Below are 20762 nucleotides of genomic sequence, written 5' to 3' on the forward strand. Positions count from 1 at the left end.
AAGATGAATGATATGTAAGTCAACATTGAATATTTGAAGAAAGACATGGAAGGTTTGAAGGGAGGTTTGGCAAAGTTGCTTCAAGAAATGCTTCCCAATGGAGAAAAGGTAGTAGAGGAAACTCATGATGAGAACAAAAGAAATGTTAATCATGATTTCATAGACTCTAACGTTGGATTGAAGACCCACCATATTCTAAATATCAATATGAGGAATTTTGATGACAAGGATCCTGTAACATGGATACTACAAATGGAGCAATATTTTGATCTCCATAATGCACAAAACACACAAAAGGTATGCATTGCAACTTTATATTTAGAACCTAATCAGTTTGTATTGTATCGATGGCTTTGATATTGTAAAAAAATTATCACTTGGTCAATTTTTATGGAAGAAATGATAACACATTATGAGGATACAAAAAGAAACACCTTCTTTAGCCAATTGATAAATCTCATACAAAAGGGTTCAATGGTGGAGCACATTGAGGAATTTCAAAAATTGTATATAAGGGTAAAAGATATTCCAGAGGAGCATAGAATTGATGTGTTCATAAGGACTTTAAAGGATAACATCCAACATGAGGTTCACCTTTGGGAACTTGATTCACTGGAGAAGGCATTCAGGTTGGCAAGAAAAATTGAAAGAAAAATTATGGCAACAAGGAAGCCTACTACTCACAACTATAAATATGGAAGTCTTTCTGCCCCTAGCCTTCCACAACCTACAAGGTTGACACCAAAAAAATTGGAAGAAAAAAGAGCAAAAGGAATTTGTTACAGTTGTGATAGAAAATACACTAAAGGCCATAAGTGTGCTGAGAAGAAATTATTTTACATATATTGTGAAGAGGAGGAAGAAAAGGAATAAGAAATATCAAAAGAAGAGGATATACACTAGGAACCAACACAAGAAAAAGAAGAAATGAATATGACCATATCTTGTAATGCATTGGCAGGAATTACCATGCCTCAAACCCTCAAGATAGAAGGGCATATCAAGAAGAAAAAGGTAATAGTGTTGATTGATTCAAGTAGTACCCATAATTTTATTCATTGTAAGATAGCCAAGGAATTGAATTGCTTCTTATATCTAGCACCAAAGTGTCAAGTGATGGTTGAAAATGGAGGAACCATAAATTGCTCTGGAAAGTTCCATAATATCAAGCTATCCATGGGAGGATATGTATTGAATAATACAATGCTTTCCGTTCCAATGGGTGGTGCTGATGCTGTACTAGGAGTCCAATGGCTATAATATTTGGGTACGATAGCTTTTAATTTTCAAGAACTTTTCTTGAAATGTTTTTGGGAAGGAAAGGAATTATTAAGGGGTATCACGGGGAAACTGGGAAAGATAATAAACTCTAACAGCATGACACACCTTCTAAAGAAAGAACAACGAGGCGTACTTGCACAATTATGTTCACTAGAGGTTCCCACATCGAAATCATCTATTTCTCCAAATCTCCAAAAAGTTTTGGACTATCATTCCAAAGTATTTGAGACTCCCAAAGGCCTCCCACCTATTCGTGATCATGATAATTCTATTCATTTGATTCCAGGAAGTGTTCCTCCAAACATCAGGCCTTACAGATATCCATATGCCCAGAAGAGTGAAATTGAATGTATGGTTGTAGAAATGCTAGAGGCTGGTATAATTCAACCCAATCAAAGTTATTTCTCTGCTCCAGTAGTATTGGTGCACAAGAAGGATGGATCATGGTGCATGTGTCTGGATTATAGGGAGCTCAACAAGCTCACTATTAAAGATAAATTTCCCATTCTTATCATTGATGAATTATTGGATGAATTACATGGAGCAATTTACTTCTCCAAGTTGGATCTTCGTTCTGGATATCATCAAATCAGAATGAAGACTAATGACATTCTGAAAACAACATTTAGAACTCATGAGGGTCACTATGAATTTTTGGTAATGCCTTTAGCCTTACTAATGCACCTTCTACATTTCAAGGTTTGATGAATTCCATTTTCAAACCCTTAGAAAATTTTTGTTAGTATTTTTTGATGATATACTAATCTACAACAAGTCTTGTAAGGATCATGTTCAACATGTTGACAAGGTGCTCAAACTATTGGAGGAGAAACAATTATATGAAAAAACCTCCAAATGTTTCTTTGGAGTAAAAGAGGTGGAATATCTGGGTCATATTGTATCTCATGAAGGTGTTAAGGTAGACCCTAGCAAAATTAAAGCCATTAAGGAATGGAAAATCCCCACATCCATAAAGCATCTGCGAGGATTTCTTGGGTTGACAAGGTATTATTGCAAGTTTGTTAAGAATTACGGGTGCATAGCAACACCTCTAACAACATTACTGAAGAAAGATGCATTTTCTTGGACTCTAGAAGCAACAAAGGCCTTTGAACATCTTAAAGAAGCAATGTGCCAATCACCGGTCTTAGCTACACCATACTTCACAAAAACCTTTATTGTGGAATGTGATGCCTGAGGAAATGGAATTGGTGCCATTTTAATGCAAGAAAGAAGACCCATTTCTTTTGAAAGTAGTCCAATCAAAGGAAAGTATTTGCACAAAGCTATTTATGAGAAGGAAATGTTGACAATACTACATGCACTTAAGAAATGATGACCTTACCTAATGGGAAGACACTTCAAGGTAAAAATGAATCATGATAGTCTTAAATACTTTTTAGAACAAATATTATCTTCAGAAGAGCAGCAAAAATGGGTCACAAAGATGTTGGGTTATAACTTTGAAATCATCTACACAAAAGGGAAGCAAAATGTTGTTGCAAATGCACTCTCAAGAAAGGATGAGGATGTGGAAGAATTGTTTTGTGCCCATTTCTATTATCCAACTAGATTGGATAAACGAAGCAAGGGAGGAATGGAAGAATGACGAAGAAGTGTGGGCACTCATTCAAAAGTTGCAACAAGATCCCAGTGCATTTGATATATTTAGCTGGAAAAATGATTTGTTATGGTACAAAGATTGCTTATGCCTCTATAAGAATTTCCAACTCAAACAAAAAATTCTTCTGGAATTGCACACCTCTCCCTTAGGAGGGCACTCATGATTTTTAAAAACTTACCATAGGGTTAAGAAGGATTTTTTTGGGATGACCTTAAATCTGATATTCAAAAGTTTGTGGCGGAATGTTTGTTTTTCCAACAAAATAAAGTTCAAACAATTAAGGCCTCGGGTTTGTTATAACCTTTATCCATTCCAAGTCAACGTTGGGAGGAGGTTTCAATGGATTTTATCACAGGTTTACCCAAGTTTGAAGGAAAGAGTGTCATCATGGTGGTAGTTGATAGACTTACCAAGTATGCACACTTTTGTGCATTATCTCATCTAGTTAAAGCCAATATAGTTTCTATTGCATTTATGGAAACAATTCAAAGGCTACATGGAAACCCCACATATTATTGTAAGTGACAGAGATGCCATTTTCACTGGAAATTTTTGGACAGAATTACTTTCTTGTCTGGGTACTCAGTTAGCTCATAACTCATCTTATCATCCCCAATCTGATGGGCAAACTAAGATAGTGAACAAATGTTTGTAAGTATATCTTCCTTGCTTTGTATCTGATAAACAAATGTTAGGATATTCCGACACATAGGATATAGTTAAGTTCAACCTGGTCTAGTATAGAGTTAGGTATAGAGTTAGGTAAAGTGTCTTTCTTTACTGTTGTACATTTTGTAACTTACAATCCGACGGTCACGATATGTAGTGATCCGACGGTTCACTCTCACCTCGGTATTACCGACACTTGATCCGTGGCTTGACACCCGATTGGTCCATGAGTTCTATTTAAAGCGCATGGAGGGTCATTGTTCAGGTAATCCGTGCATGAGAGACGCTTATGTAAATTTTCATTCTTTGATTAATAAATTGCCTGTAGTAGCCACGTTGGCGCAGGCCGTGGACTGTTTCCCTCCTTGCAGTTTGAGGGTTTTAACCACGTCAAAAATACTAGTGTATTGATTTGAGATCTGGTTGTGAGCGGTGTCGTTTTGGTGTTCTTTATGAGGAACTTACCCTATAAATTCCTACATGGTATCAGAGCCAAAGGTCTCGAGTTCGAATCACACCCAGCTCGTGTTGGGGGGGAGATTGTTGGGCATTAGATAATCCAGCACTCCCCGTGTGTTTCGTGACATGGACTAACTGCCTCTCGAGGATCCGTTAACTCTGGCGATGCGCCCGTTTACTAAAACCTGTGGGTTTTGGTGTAATGGCAATCGTGATCCCAACACGTGGTATCAGAGCTATTTGAGGGCCGCGTCCGTTGGTGATCCAAATCTGAAGCCGGTAGAACTGCATGTGGCTGTCGTTTCCTAGATCTACTGTTTCTGACTGCTTTCGGGCCGAGAGGACTGCTCTGTTGCGTTCGGAGCATCTGTTCCAATGAGGAACCCCTTTCGTTTCACACGAAAAGGTTTCCGGTAGCCCTAGCTGCGTCATTTTTCAGATCGGGAGGTATACAGTTTTTTTTTGCAGTTTACTGTTATTTTCTCTCTGCTTATTTCGGTCTCAGTTTATTTAGCCCCTTTTTTTAACCGGATCTATACCTTTCATTTCTGCGTATGCTCTTTGCCCTGCGACTCTGTGCGATCTGGGCAAATCAGAAACAGAAAGGAAGGATTTTTCTCATGCGTATGCTCTTTTCCCTGCACCTTAGTGTGATCTCGGAAAATCAGAAACATTGAGAAAAATATTTAGTTTTTCGGCTAAAGCTAACTTTGAGATTTTTTTAAAATTTCTAGTTTTTTGGCTAAAGCTAACTTCGAGCCGCAAGGTTCGTTTTTCTTTGCATATTCATGTTGGGTTTTGTGTTTTGTGTTTTGTAGGGAAAAAGAGATTTCTCAAGGCAAGCACGCAAACCAAGGCCCACCCCCACCCCCCCCCCCTCTCTCTCTCTCTCTCTCAAATTTTTTGTATAGATCAATTGGTTCAAAGCTATTTTAAGAGAGTATAGGTCTTGGGTTCAAGTCTCCATTTTGTGGGGGCGGACTTTTTTCATTCCCGCACATTCGCGCACTTTGCCGGCAACGTCAACAATTTTTTTTCAAAAAGCCATAACTTCTTCATCTGGAAGCCTTTTTCAGAGCCGTTTTTTTTTAAACCGCCTATTTTTTCGAGATCTATCCATTGGAACACTTACTTTCAGCATCTTTAGCTTCAGTTTTAAAAAAAAAATGGAAAGTCCATGCCAAGTCATTCTTGACAGCACTAACTACTTCCAATGGGTAGCCTACATGGAAGATTTACTTAGAAGTAAAGGTCTCTTCAGAATAGCCACAGACCAAGAGAAGAAACCAAAAGATGAAGACAAGGCTGCAAAATGGGAAAATAGACAAGATCAAGCACGTGGTTTGATAGAGATGTCTATTTCTCCTGATCTTAGATTCCACATTGCAGAACTTGAGACTCCTCATGAAGCATTAGAAAAACTCGCTAAAGTTTTTGGGATTAAAAATGAAATTAGAGCCCATCAACTTGAAAATGAGTTGCTTACTTTGGATCCTAATAATTTTTCTTGCATTAAAGATTTCTTATCCAAATTCAAGACCCTTAGATATCTCTTGGAAGGTGTTAAAGTTAAGAAAGAAGATGGTAACCTTATTTATTCCATCCTTACCAAGTTGGGACCAGCCTACTCTGTATTTGTTTCCACTTTCCACTCTACAAGGGAAACTTTCATTTGTCAAGGAAAAGACTACAAGGCCCCTTCCTTTGACTCCTTTTGTGATTCCTTAATAAGAGAACAAGAAAAACTCTTACACCTTGGTCTTCTTAATCTTGGAAACTCTTCCACGAAAGCGTTAGCCGCCCAGCAGCAACCAAATTCAAAGAATCCTAAGAAGTCATATCCTCAAAAGAATGGTCCTAAACCATTTCGCCTCAAAATGAAAGATCATTTCAGCAAAATGATAAGACCAATAAAAACAAATGGAAGAAGACTGATAGACATTGTAACTTTTGTAATCGAGATGGCCACTTAGAATCTAAATGCTTTAAGAAGATGGAAGCCTTGGAAGCCGCAATGAAGAAACATAACATCCATGTGGAGCCTACTTCAACTTCAACTTCCGGAATGGCCCTTTCTGCATGTCATTGTCAATCATCTAAGTCTGGTTATGCATTAAATGTATCTTCTTCTTCTTCTCATTCTCATGAGTGGCTCATTGATTCTGGAGCCTCTTGTCACATGGCCAAAAACCAAGCCATGTTTTCTTCTTTAAATGATTGTAACACCAAAAATATATATGTTGGTGATGATAGATCTCTTAATGTTGTAGGGACTGGAACTGTTCATCTAGACAATGGTCAGTTTAATGATGTATTATGTGTTCCAACCTTATCCTGCAACCTTCTATCTGTCTATCAGATAACTCATTCAGGTGAAGGTAAAATTGTTGAATTTTCACCTCATGATGTTGTAATCAAGGATCTAAAAGATCCTAAACAGATTCTAGCTACTGGTCTTGCTGATGATTCCAAAAGGTTGTATAAGTTTCACAACTTTGGGTCATCAAATCTTCCCTCAGTATTTGTTGCTCATAATGATGAAGTGAGAAAACTTTGGCATGAGCGATTTGGTCACTTAAACTATCGCTCCCTTCAACATCTATGTAAAGAAAATATGGTGACATGTCTTCCTATGGTATCTTGCAGAGATGGTGTTTGTTCCGGATGTGTACTCGGAAAACATCATCGGGACAGTTTTGACAAACGTGCCTCTTGGCACGCCTCAGCCCCTTTACAGCTTGTGCACAATGATTTATGTGGTCCTCTTCCTATTGCTTCATTCTCTGGCTGCAAGTACTTCTTAACTTTCATTGATGATTTCTCCAGACGCACTTGGGTATACTTCTTAAAACTCAAGAGCGAAGTATTTAACACCTTTTTGGCCTTCAAAGCCTTTGTTGAAAAACAATCTGGACATCAAATTCTTAAGCTAAGAACTGATAATGGTGGAGAATATGTTAAAAACACATTCATCAACTTTTGCACCGAAAATGGATTTCAAATGCAACATACTGTTCCATACACTCCACAACAAAATGGTGTAGCTGAAAGGAAAAATCGCACCTTAAAGGAAATGGCTAATTGTATGCTGCAATCTAAAGGACTCAGTCTTAGTTTTTGGGCCGAAGAAATTAATTGTGCAAATTATATAATCAATCGCACTCCTACTAAGGTTCTAGAGAATATCACTCCAGAAGAAGCTTGGAGTTCCATTAAACCAGATGTAAGTCACTTTCGTGTGTTTGGAAGTGAAGCATGGGCCCATATTCCAGATGAAAAGCATAAAGCTTTAGAACCTAAGAGTGAGAAATGTACTTTTGTTGGATATTCTGAAGATGTAAAAGGTTATAGACTTATTCCATTTAAGTCCAAAAATGTTATCATTAGAAGAGATGTAAAATTTGATGAAAATAAATCGGCCTGCGAGCCTAGTCCGGCGGATGTGCCACCTCTTCCTATCTCTTCTACCTTTGAAAACATTTCTTCTTCAGATGATGAAAGCGAGGATGATAATCCTCCCCCACCTTCTCAGGATCCTCAACTTCCAAGATGGGTCCGTGCTACTCGGGATGCAGCAGGTGATCTTGCCGGTGATCCTACAGATCAGCGACGTACACGTTCTCAGTTTGAAAGAGCCTCTTCTTTACTGGCTCAAGCTCCAGTAAATCATGATCCTGACACTTTTGCAGAAGCTTCAGGCCATCCACATTGGGAAGCAGCTATGAATGAAGAATATCATTCATTGATGACAAATGATACATGGGATCTTGTTTCTCTACCAAAGGGACGCAAACTTGTTAGATGTAAATGGGTTTACAGAACCAAGTATGGAACAGATGGGAAAGTTGATAAACATAAATCTCGTCTCGTTGCTAAGGGCTTTTCACAAGTTGAAGGCATTGACTACACTGAAACCTTCTCCCCTATTGCCAAAATGAACTCTATCCGCCTTGTTCTTTCCCTTGCTGCCTCTTTAAAATGGGAAGTCCATCAGATGGATGTTAAATCTGCCTTCTTGCATGGGGACTTGCAGGAAGAAATCTATATGGAACAACCCATTGGCTTCATACAAACAGACTCCAACCTTGTTTGTCGACTTAAGAAATCCCTTTATGGCCTCAAGAAAGCTCCTCGGGCTTGGTATGCCAAAATGGATAGCTTTCTTTTAGAATCTGGCTTTTCTAGGTGTCATTCTGACAATACTGTCTACACCAAGAAAGTGGGCAACTCTCTTATCATCCTTGTTCTTTATGTTGATGATCTTATTCTTACTGGTAGTGATCCCAACCTTATAAACCATGTGAAGTCCAGCCTTAAAAAGAAATTTGAAATGACAGACTTAGGACACTTACACTATTTTCTCGGTCTTCAAGTCTTGCAATCCCAGGAGGGTATTTTCCTTTCCCAGTCCAAGTATGCTTGTGATATTCTTCGTCATTTTCACATGGAAGACTGTAAGCCAGCCCCTTCTCCCTTTCAGTCTGGAGTCAAACTTTCAGTCTCTTGTACTTCTCCTGAAGTTGATGCTACCTTATACCGTCAACTTGTCGGAAAACTCTTGTATTTAACCCATACTCGTCCCGATCTTTCCTTTGCTATTGGCCTTGTTGCTCGTTTTATGCAAAACCCCCGTGAAAGTCATTGGAAAGCAGCTAAAAGAATACTTCGTTATGTTCGAGGTACAATACAGTTTGGGATTCATTACAGTGCCAAAGCAGCTCCTCTGTTAGTTGGTTTCACTGATTCTGATTGGGCTGGTGACCCTGATGATCGGAAGTCTACTGTCGGTTATGTCTTCACTCTTGGTTCAGGACCTATTACATGGGCTTGTAAGAAACAGGCTGCCATTTCTCTTTCGTCAGCAGAAGCAGAGTATCGTGGTGCCGTGGAAGCTAGTAAGGAAGCCTTGTGGCTTCGTCAGATCCTATCAGAGTTTGGCTTTGAGCAGCAGCATCCAACCACACTTTGGTGTGATAATCAAAGTGCCATTCAGCTATGCAAAGATCCAGTCCAGCATCAGCGCAGCAAACACATTGAACTACACATGCACTTCATCAGAAAGCTCATTCATGACCATGTTCTTGAAGTGCAATATTGTCCAACAGATGATCAGGTTGCAGACATCTTCACAAAGGCTCTCACAGAGGCGAAGTTCACTAAACTTCGATATATGCTTGGAGTTCAGGAAGTTGTCACTAAGGGGGGATAGGCTCTAGTGCCTCCTTCCTTCTCCTATTGTGTCATATTTGTAAATCCTTCAATCCTATCCCAAGTTGTTCTTAAGGGGGGATGCTAGGATATTCCGACACATAGGATATAGTTAAGTTCAACTTGGTCTAGTATAGAGTTAGGTAAAGTGTCTTTCTTTACCGTTGTACATTTTGTAACTTACAATCCGACGGTCACGATATGTAGTGATCCGACGGTTCACTCTCACCTCGGTATTACCGACACTTGATCCGTGGCTTGACACCCGATTGGTCCATGAGTTCTATTTAAAGCGCATGGAGGGTCATTGTTCGGGTAATCCGTGCATGAGAGAAGCTTATGTAAATTTTCATTCTTTGATTAATAAATTGCCTGTAGTAGCCACGTTGGCGCAGGCCGTGGACTGTTTCCCTCCTTGCACTTTGAGGGTTTTAACCACGTCAAAAATACTGGTGTATTGATTTGAGATCTGGTTGTGAGCGGTGTCCTTTTGGTGTTCTTTCTGAGGAACTTACCCTGTAAATTCCTACAACAAACACATTGGGTCAAGTGGTTTCCTCTAGATGAATGGTGGTATAACACTTCCTTCCATACAACAACAAAAATGACCCCATTTATGGCACTTTATGGATATCATCCACCGTCCATCACATCATATTTAAGAGAAAATTCTAAGGTTCAAGCAGTGGAAGATCACATCGAGCATCAAAAACAAGTTCTCCAACTCTTAAAGGATAACCTCACTTTGGAATAAAATAGAATGAAAGAACAAGAAGATCAACATCACAGTGAAATGAGTTTTGATGTATGTGACTGGGTATTTCTACGACTACAACCATACAAACAAATGTCCCTCAAGCAAGCTAAGAAGGATAATAAAGTATCATCAAAGTATTATGGTCTGTACAAGGTGTTACAAAACATTGGTACTATGACATACAAATTGGAGCTTCCTGCATCTTTCCGAGTGCACCCAATTTTCCATATGCTTAAAAAAGGTTGTAGGTGACAAGCTCCCAGTTCAAACAATATTTCCAGAACTAAATGAGGAAGGAAAATCATATTAGAACCTGAAGCAGTCACAGAAACAAGAAATCGAAAGCTACGAAGTCGATCAATTTCAGAGTATCTCATCAAGTGGAAGAACTTACCTGCTGAAGATTCCACATGGGAGGATGAGAATTTTATACAAAAGCATCCAATACTACTCAAGCACTTAGGACACCACTTTTTTCAGAAGGAGAGGGGCATGTTAGGTCCCTATAATACTAGTGTATCACTTATTATTATTGTCATTGTAGCCCCTTATTATTATTGTTGTGCCCATGTTGTACCCATATTGTTATTATTGTGCCCCATAGAAGCCCTCTATTATTATTGTTGTGCCCTTACATTATTAATATTATGTCAGCTCTGATTATATTGTGACCCCTTAGACTCCTATATATAGAAAGGAAGTTTTATTACTTGAATCATGCAAGAATTATTCATTTGTCTAATGTAAAGGAGGTTGCCCCCTCGAAGAGGTTGATTTATCTTTTCTTCTATTTTGTGAGCTGGTTGCATAACAAATTTACCCAAACGGGGTCCACAGTTTTGGCGCTTCATCTCCTAGGGTTAGGTTTTTGGCTGTTTAGGGTTTTTCATTGTTTTTCAATAATAAATAGGCCTTTGAGCTTCATTGTAACACAGTCCAGAGGCATGTAGTCGCCACATCTCTTCTTAGAGATAAGCTACCATCACCCTAGCTAATTTATTTCCATTTCTGTATGTAAGAATATTTCAGTTCTTTGAAATTAATGAAATGAACTTCTATTTCTACTACATCTATGTGTTTATCTGTATTTTGTTGCGTTCCTGCATAAGTCTGTATCAGCTAGACTCAAGAAGACAACACACCAACCAAATTAAACTGTTCTCCAAAACCGGTGAAGATCAACATCCCATGGAAGCTCAAGGGATCCTGAGGAACCCTTAAGTAAGCAATGTTAAAACTCTGCCACGAGCAACACTGAAGCATAGAATCCATAGTTAGACCAAAATCCTCAGGGGAATGTTGAGAAGCCTGCTGATGGGAGTTGCAAGACGACAATAATAAATCCAACCCTTTGCACAATTTCTTTATCATCATATCTATAATCTTCTCCACCAATTCCAACTATAGGGGAAATAAATTTAAATACCACCCCGAACAGAGAAGAGTTACGATCGCGTGCTACTTATTATGAGGAATGTGCCACCAGGGAAAATTTATGAAAATTCGTGGCTAGAAATTGGGGTGTTGCTAGACCACAATGCCCTTCAATCTCATAAATCACGTCGAGGGCAGGGCATGAGACCTCGGCCCGAGGTGGAGTAAATTTTTAATGATGACATACATATGGATGATGTTCAAGCGTCTTGGGATTCTGAACATGGTTAAGGGATAGGAGAATAATTAATTATACCTTGATTTATCTCTATTTTGCCTTGTCCATGGTGGATCCTTTTTTGCCAACACATCCACCGCAAAATTTAAGTGCATGTACACATAAAAATGCTCCTGTCACTCAAACTAAGAGCCGATTAGGGAAATCCTTTGTAGAATGAGAGGGTGATCTAAACACAAATCTTTCGTGGCCTTAATAACTTGTCGAATAACAAGTATTGAATTTCCAAAAACTAATAAATTGTAAATTTTGTTTGCAAGAGCTAGTTCCAAACCTTTTCACAAAGTAAAAAACTCAGCTTGATTTTTGGTCGCACTACCAAAACTTCGAGCAAATCAAAACACAAATTTCCATCAAAACTAAATAAATCCCTTCTTGTTACTACCTCCCTTATTTTCATTATATTAGCTAAACTATATTTTTATATTTTTCATTATAAATAATTTATTATTCTTTATTTTTTAATATAAATTATATTTTTTAATTCTTTATTATATTATTTATTATTTTCTATTTCTTAATATTTCAATTTTTACTGATTAAATTATATACAATAAAATAGAAATTAAAACTCACAACTAAACATCATTTCCCATGTTAAGAAATACGTCGTGTGACACTTAATGCCGTAAGGTAAGACACAACTCGATTCGAGTGTTTTTATTTTATGATTTCGATTTAAAAAATCAAATAAAAACAGAATAAATAGAAAATATGTTTTTAAAAAATATTTAAATTTATTGGTTATATAAAACGTTTCTAATTGTTATAATATAAATATAAATATACTTCAATAATTGAAAATGAGATATAACAAAGTAACTAAAGATAGAATAAAGAGAAAACCGACTCTGAGAGTATGCCTTTAAAGGAATGGTTATTGAAATCGCATAAATAAAAGAACTTCTAATAGTGATAGGGATGGAACCAATAGATAAAGGCTGCCATCTAATAATATGATAATATTCTCTTTCAACTCTTATCTCTTTGCCCAATATGCCTTTCTTTATTTGCATAGAAAAGTATTTATTTCCAGGTGTATCTTTATTTAGGATTTGAGAATATCTCAGAAATCTGGAAAATATGATTAATTGATTCACTCATATTTATTATATTTTAAAATTTATAATTAAATTACTTTCATATAATTTTTTTTGTTTTTGTTTTTTTGTTTTTTCTTATATTTCACAATATTATAGTGTCTGAAATCGATTGTTTCATCGTGTATTTTATCATTTAGTGCGAGAGTTGATTGTAAAAGAAAAGTATACAAATATATAAAATACAATTAATATTTACGATTGGAAATTTAAATAAATCTTAATTATATAAATTTATTGATTATAATATTTATAAGAATTTATAATGAAAATTATGTACTTTAAAAAATTAAAAAAATATTAAATTGATAATATTAACAAAAAATTATCTACTTTAAAAAATCAGAAAAAAATTAAATTGAGCATATTAATTTTGGTGACTATATTTGGTAAACAATGTTATTGATTATCTTTTATCATATTAAATTTTAGTGTTTTGTTAATGAATTTTAAAAAAGTATTTAAATTACAAATTTTATCTCACCCTAATTCTATATTTGTGAGAGGCATCAAATCCATGCAAATTTTTCTTCAAGTTCTACACTCCAAAAATAAGATTATGCATATCGAGAAATTTGTTCCTTATTGATGCTTAATAGATAAGGAGTTAGATGGATCTAAGTTGTATCCACTTAAATGAGAGCAATATCATGGAACTAAATAAATCTAGAATCCCAAAGCAAATAAAAAGTTCTATTTAATATAATTGGATGCTAATAATTAATGTTATAAATTAAAAAATATTATTCATAAACTAGCAGTTAACTGAACTAAGAGTGTCTACATTACTCTCTATTTAAACTGGTACCATGATCTGCCTCTTCACTTTGCCCTGAGGACTAACCATATTGAATGTTTCGAAACACGTTTAAAAAAAAATAAAAAAAATCTCATATATATTGATCAGATTTTTTTTCCTGATTTGAAAGGTAAACTCAAATAACACATTGTCATGAATCCAGAAAAATCATAATAAAACTTTACATATTTACAACATTTTTGTAAACCAAAAATTTCTCCAGAATATTTCAAATACTACATTACATAGTTTTTTTACGTGTAAACATTGTGCTGGGCTTCTTTTGTGACGCCCGCAATCTTACGTCCTGTGGCTTTCGTCACGGTGCTTGCGTGGGTAAAGTATGGCAGCCCACAAAGAAGATTTATGGAATAAGAATTTAACTTTTATACCGCCATTGTATCTGTTGAGATGAGATTCTATACCATCCCATCTATGATTGTGTCTGTTGGGATGTGATAACACACCATCCCAACCCTGAAAGATGCCACGATAACCGTGAAAAGATTTGTGGAATAAGGATAACTTTCTGTCGCCATTCTTTCGGCTTGGATGGGATTTTATGCCATTCCCATCTCTGCACCTGTTTCTCTTTTGCTTTTTTTTTGTTCGCTTGAATGGTCTGAGTTCTACCCAATAGTTCCCATGAAAGATGCCTTTTCTTTCAAAATTCCCATGCATTTCAGCTTGAATGTACCCATTCAGCCACTCTCTCTCTCTATATATTGCTCGGTTTCCACCTGAAATATCAGAATTCAAGTTAGGTTTATGCCACTTCAATTTCAATCAAACTCTCTGCGCCTGCGCCTCCGCCTCCGCCTCCTTTTGAAGTAAAGGTTAAGGTAATTCTCAATCGAAAGCATGTATCTATTTTGGAAGGATGACACTAATCTAAACTCCACTCCATTGGGTTTCATGGCACGCTGTAAATGATGTCTTTTATGGTTTTTCACCAAACTCACAGGAATACAATTGCAACTTGAGTTCAATCCCGTTTTGAATTAATTCGGTGAGATTCAGTGGTGTTTGAATTTCTGGAACAATTCAAACTTAGGACAAACTAACATCAGCCATGGTACGTAATGTCTGTATGTGCTTTGATCAACTATATAATTTTTTTTCTTTTATTTATTTTAATATTTTTTTTAAAATTATTAATTAAGATGAGAATATCCTCTCATATCAAGTTTTTATATGTATACTCATGTCAAGTTTATATATATATTATATTTTGTGCATTTATTTATTTATTGTTAATTTTTTATTTAAATTAATATTTAAATATATTTTAAATTTAATTATTATTTTTAGTTATAATTATATATATTTTTAAAAATAATTAAAAAGCAATTTTATTTATATTGATGCACAATATAATAGTATTCATATAGGTCAAGGCTATATCCTTTCGATGGGGAGATTGTGATTGCTTTAATTATATATCTCAATAAAATAATTAAATTGTAATTGCTTTAATTTTATTTACGAAAAAAGTTAGGCACAATAGTTATTCTAAATTTTATTTAATAAAAAATATATTTTTATATAATCATATTATTATAAATATTAATATTTTTAATTTTTATAAAATAAAATTATTTTAATATGAAAATATTTATTATTATTAAAATTTATTATTAAATTTAATTATTAATAAATTAATTTTACATTTAAATTATAAAAACATTAAAATTTACTCATAAATTTTATAAAAAATAAATGTTTTTAATTTAATTTAATTTTTTTTAATGTTTATTAAACGCTTAATTATTAATAAAAAATGTTTTATAAAAAATATGGATCATATTTACAATTTGTTATTTTCTATACAAAATCTAAATAAAAAATATAATATTAAATTTTATTATAATTATAATATTATTTGTTTATTTTAGGAAATGAGGAAGTTAATTATTTGAAATTTGGTTTTTCAGAATCCGAAGACTATATCAGTTGGCCCATGGGGAGGCAAAGGTGGAAATTCATGGGATGATGGGGTGTCTGCCGGCATTCGCCAAATAATATTACTTCATGGAAGTCTGATAGATTCCATAAACATTGAATATGAAAGGAATGGGGCTTTTGTTTGGTCGAAGCATGGAGGACGGGGAGGAAATAATATCCAGAAGGTATTGATCTAATTAGAATTTTAAAGTTTATATGTATTTAAAAGTATGAAATGAATTTAAAGTTTATATTTAATTTTTTTGGTTTGTTTTAACATGTGTGATTTGAAAATTTGTATTTTATAAGAAATTTAGAGGATTTAAGTAAAATCAAAATATTTCTTTTATATAATTTTTACGGAAAGGCTTTACTTAATTTTTTATAGATCACAAAAGTTTAATAATAAATTAGATATATTTAAGTTCTTAAAATATTTTTGAAATTCTTTTTGGTTTGAATTACACAATTTTTTTTAAGAGAGTTAAGTTTTAAATAACTATTTTTAATTATTAAAAAATTTAAAATCAAAACAAAATCTTTTAAAAGTATAAGTATTTAAAAATATAAAAAAATCTACATTTATTAAATTATTATCTATAAATATAATTGGTTATATTTAGAAAATTAAAATATATTTAATTATATGAAAGTGGTGGTTGTTGTTTTTTTTTAATTATATGAAAAGAGATGCACTAGGTAAATAAATGATATTTAAATTAAACTAAAATATATGAAAATTAATATGAAAAAAAATTAGCATTTATTTATTTATAAATTATGATATACTTTTGATATGTATTTTGTAATTGTATTAGACTTATGCCATTATTCAATGATTACTGATTTTTGATTTTTCCTTTTTATGTGTAAGATTGAATTGGATTATCCCAGGGAGAGAATCACATCAATAAGTGGACATTACGACACTTATGTAAGGTCACTCACTTTTGAGAGTAACATGAAGATATATGGTCCTTACGGAGTTGAAGATGGCACATATTTCTCATTTTCCATGGCAGAAGGGAAGATAGTAGGTTTCCATGGTCGAAGTGATTGGTATTTAGATTGCATTGGTGTATATATTTCAAATTTACAAGCTCCAGCAATCTCAAAGGTACGGGCATTTTTTTTTAATCTACGTGTCATATGCATATAGGATGGATTTTAAAGAGCTTTTTATTTTTATTAATTGATTTTTTTTAAACCTATTTTTTTCAAGGATTATGTTGTTTTCTTTTAATTTTATTAATTGGTGTTTATTAGGTTGTTTTCTTTTAGTTTTATTAATCAGGTGGTTTGATTAGTTTTAATAAGAAACACCAAGTTTATTAAAGTAAGTTTTCTAGTCTTTTATATAATTAAATTTTCTAGTCTTTTATATAATTTTTATTGGATTTTTAAAATTTCTTGTGAATGATTTTTTATCCAAAACTTTTTACATTAATTTTAGAGAAATCCAAAATTTATTAAAATAAGTATTTTAGTATTTTGTATTATTTTTATCAAATTAAGTATAATATTTAGTTTAAAAAATTTCACACTTATTTTTACAAAAAGTATCTGATGACTTCTTTTAGATTTAGATTTAATATGTAATAGTTATAGGATTTATAGTATATCTTCATACAATTTTAGGGTTTGGAAGATGAGTTTTTTGTTTTGTTTTTTTTTTTTGGGAATAAATTTTCAAATAAATACATATTTTTTAAATGAAAAATTTAAATAAATTTTCAATATATCATTTTTCATAAGTATATAAAATGTTTTTTTTTTTTTTTTTTTCAATATTTTGTATATTAGTTTCTATTAATGATCATATTTATTTTTAAATTTAAGAGATGTTGGTTAAAGATCCACTAATTATCTTCAATTTCTCAAAATTAATAATTTTTTTCAACAAAAGAATAGGGGATATGGAAATCAATGTTATCCTCATGAGTGCATGTCCTAGCATTGGAGGTAGTGCTTAGATTTTAGTGCCATATGAAAATTTTCCAATATCTTTATATCTATTGAATTTATGGGTTAGATTAGTATAATCTTTTATCCATAAAGGATTAATATTGGTTTTATGGGCTATAATATTGAATTAAACTTTACCAATTTTTGCACTAAAGCTATTGAGGAGAATAATGCCCTTTATGGATTAGAGGGTAGAAATATCATTTTCTAAATTAATAAAAGGGTGTGCTTTTTGTAAAAGGTAATAGTGAAAGTGAAAAAATAGGGGATAACAAGGAAAATTGATTCTTTGTATTAAAAAATGATATTAAGTCAAATATTTTAGTTAGAGTGATCCCTTGCACATCATTTTTTTTTTTCTAATGGATAAAATTGTGTATCTATATGTTTGGTAGAGTTTTTTGTTTCAAGAAGAAATATATGAGTAGTTGAGGTTACTATATATTTGATGATAGGGACTTTCTCTAAGGAAGTTTTTTTTAAATTTCATTTCACAATTTTAAGTTTTCTTAGCTCCTATTTGTTACATTTAAAATTAATACATCCTTCATTATATTTATATTCCGATAGATTTGTGAAAATGTCCCAAGGTAAAAAGGGCCCAATTAGACCATCTTCCATTGAAAGTGTGATCCTTGTAGCTATGGACCAACTTCAAAACATACTAATTATTATTCTTCAATATAAAATGTAACTCAGTATGCAAATGCAAGATGAAACTATTTAGAAATAGACTAGCCTATATAATCCTATCTATGTTTTGCTAGCTTAAATAACTTTTAGGAACCAATTGATATAAAATAAAAGTAGAGCTATAGAGAGTAAGGAGAATAGTCCATGAACTACAATCAACACTAAACTTAATGAAAACTCTCAAAACTAAGGATAACCTATAAATAATTGAGATTGGATACTAGATTCAAGTTAGCATTGATGTAAAATAGAGAGATATGTATAAAGCGTAAGGATAATAGTCCACCAACTACCATAGGTTTGTTATGGAAAATTTATAATATTTGAGGATGGATAATAACTTATTGGTGGAATATCTACTTTACATCAAGCAGTTAACAATGCATAAGGCAAGCAAGAATTTGCACTATAAGCAGGATAATAAACTATAGATCACAACTTCCATCCCCACAAGCTTAAAGAAAGGCTATGAATAGAGAAAATTGTACATAAACATCCACAATTTGCAAGAATATAAGAGCATAAGCTAACAATGTATTCTATTCAATAAGGCAATTTACATTATTAGAGTAGAATTTTTTTAAGACAAAGATAACTTTGAAGTCCATTTATATTATATGTTATTTTGCTCAATATTTCACTTTCTAACCTCATTCCTTGAAAGTGATTTGAATCAAGGAAGCAACTTTGGCAAGGCCTTTTCTTCAAACTCTTCATAGAAATTTACAAGAAGAAATTTAGGTAGGAGATCAAGTGGTCAAATGAAAAGGATATCAAATGTGTAGTTTTATGAATATGTTCCTTTGACACTTTCTAAAAAAAATCCATATCCCTTTAAACATAACATTCACAATAATTGAAAGGGAATGTGGGAATTGAGTTGGTAAACATTCATCAATGCATGTCAAACTTGTAACCATTAAACAACCTATGAAATGATCAACAAGTCCATGCATTGAAAATGAAAATGGCCATGATATTACCATAAAATAAAATGTAATATAATTTATGGACTTCTACTTCAATTCTTCATCATGGATGAACACGTTTAAATCTTGGGACAAGGTTGAAATATTTCTTCGGCTTTTGGACACCAAAATTTATTCCTATTTTTGTGGCATTGCCACCAAGATTCAAAATGCATTTGTTTTATTTTGATTTTGATTCCCTTCATGTCTAGTAGCTCCTCAATTAGTGCAACTGTGAGAAATATATTTTCTTTGGAAATAAACAACTTCTAGTAACAATAAGGTTAACATCCTTTTTTAGTGTTGGAAACACATTTATCGAGGTTTTCTTCATAATTTTTTCACACACTGACCTATTAATTTTCATTAAAACTAAAATAATAGCCTCAAATTCCCAATGCATACAAAATTAAGTTTAAAAAATGGCATGTTGTTCTTCATGGATTTTGACATTATGCAACACTCTAGAGATAAGAAAACATAGTTCTTTCTTGTCATATTGGCTTCATATGAGCTTAGTCATGAAAAATAATTGGGAAAAGGAGAGAAAAAAATATCAAGGAAGGAGGAACAAAAAAATGAGGGAATGCGAAATTAGGGGAAAAGTGGTAGAATTTAACCATGAGAATGTTGAGTGTTTCATATTGTAGTCAAGAATGGAAGTATACTAAGCACATATCCCAAAACATAATTAAATTTAATAATTTTGAATGCTAAGAGAAAAATCATCAAGTGAGGTAGATAATGTTAATAGGTGAGTGATTTTCCAAAGAGAGGAAAATTTCTAAGTTTGATAGTCAGTAAGCCCAATTATTAGCTTTGGAAGATAAGAAACACTCCCTGGTGGTTGATTTGACTTTTGAGGGTGAACCACTAACATCAAGTAGTAAGAAGATTGACTCAATGGCATTGATGTATTACTACATTACCCAACCAACCATTTACCTTTTATTAGGGAAAATATCAAAAAATATTAAAGTTTGTAATGTGCATATACTCCTCTACGAGCCATAATTCCAACTTTATACACATTGTATATTTCGAAATTATTTCAACTTAGCTCATAGTTTCCATAAATTAACAACTTTTATACCATTAATTATACAAATTTCACTTTTCTAGAGGCTCTTACAACTAGATTCTATACTTTAATACCTCAATTTCACATTGTGGTCACTCTACTAGGTATAATTCCTTCACTAGGGTACCCTCGATACCATAATGATTCCCTATAATGCAATATGATGTATACTATCATTATATTAAACAAATAAAATAACAAGAGCAAAAATATCAACATGCATAAGCACATATAAACCACACACACATAGAAGATGTAACACAACATTAAGCACATGGAAACATAATTCTAACACTTATCTTGTGTAAATGACACTAATTAGCTATAGACCTTCGACATTCCATTTATCAATAAACCTTGTTACTCTAGCTCTATCAATAGTAGGTCACCTGAGAGTTGGGACTATGATTCCATAATGGAAATGGCTATCTAATCTAACTGAGTCTCTGTAATGACCTATCTATAATATAGAGAACACAAGAATATTAGCATGCATACGATGCATGCATATGATAGCTACGTATGCATGTATCGCATGCACC

General features: G+C 33.3%; 1 protein-coding gene across 3 annotated transcripts in view; it reads left to right on the forward strand.

Annotated features, from left to right (window-relative positions):
• Positions 1–14301: 14301 nt before the first annotated feature.
• LOC149190382 (jacalin-related lectin 3-like) overlaps positions 14302–20762 on the forward strand; it is a 95484-nt gene continuing 89023 nt past the window's right edge. For all 3 annotated transcript variants that reach the window (XM_089412134.1, XM_089412136.1, XM_089412135.1), the window contains exons 1-4: positions 14302–14411; positions 14534–14644; positions 15504–15698; positions 16388–16630. In XM_089412134.1, the coding sequence (XP_089268260.1) occupies positions 14642–14644; positions 15504–15698; positions 16388–16630 (441 nt within the window). In that variant the 5' untranslated portion in view covers positions 14302–14411; positions 14534–14641. The remainder of the gene's footprint in view (positions 14412–14533; positions 14645–15503; positions 15699–16387; positions 16631–20762) is intronic.

This window comes from Pinus tabuliformis, chromosome 3_1 (genome assembly GCF_031772625.1).
Source record: "Pinus tabuliformis cultivar Carrire ecotype Pingquan chromosome 3_1, CPIR1, whole genome shotgun sequence".
NCBI lineage: Eukaryota > Viridiplantae > Streptophyta > Pinopsida > Pinales > Pinaceae > Pinus > Pinus tabuliformis.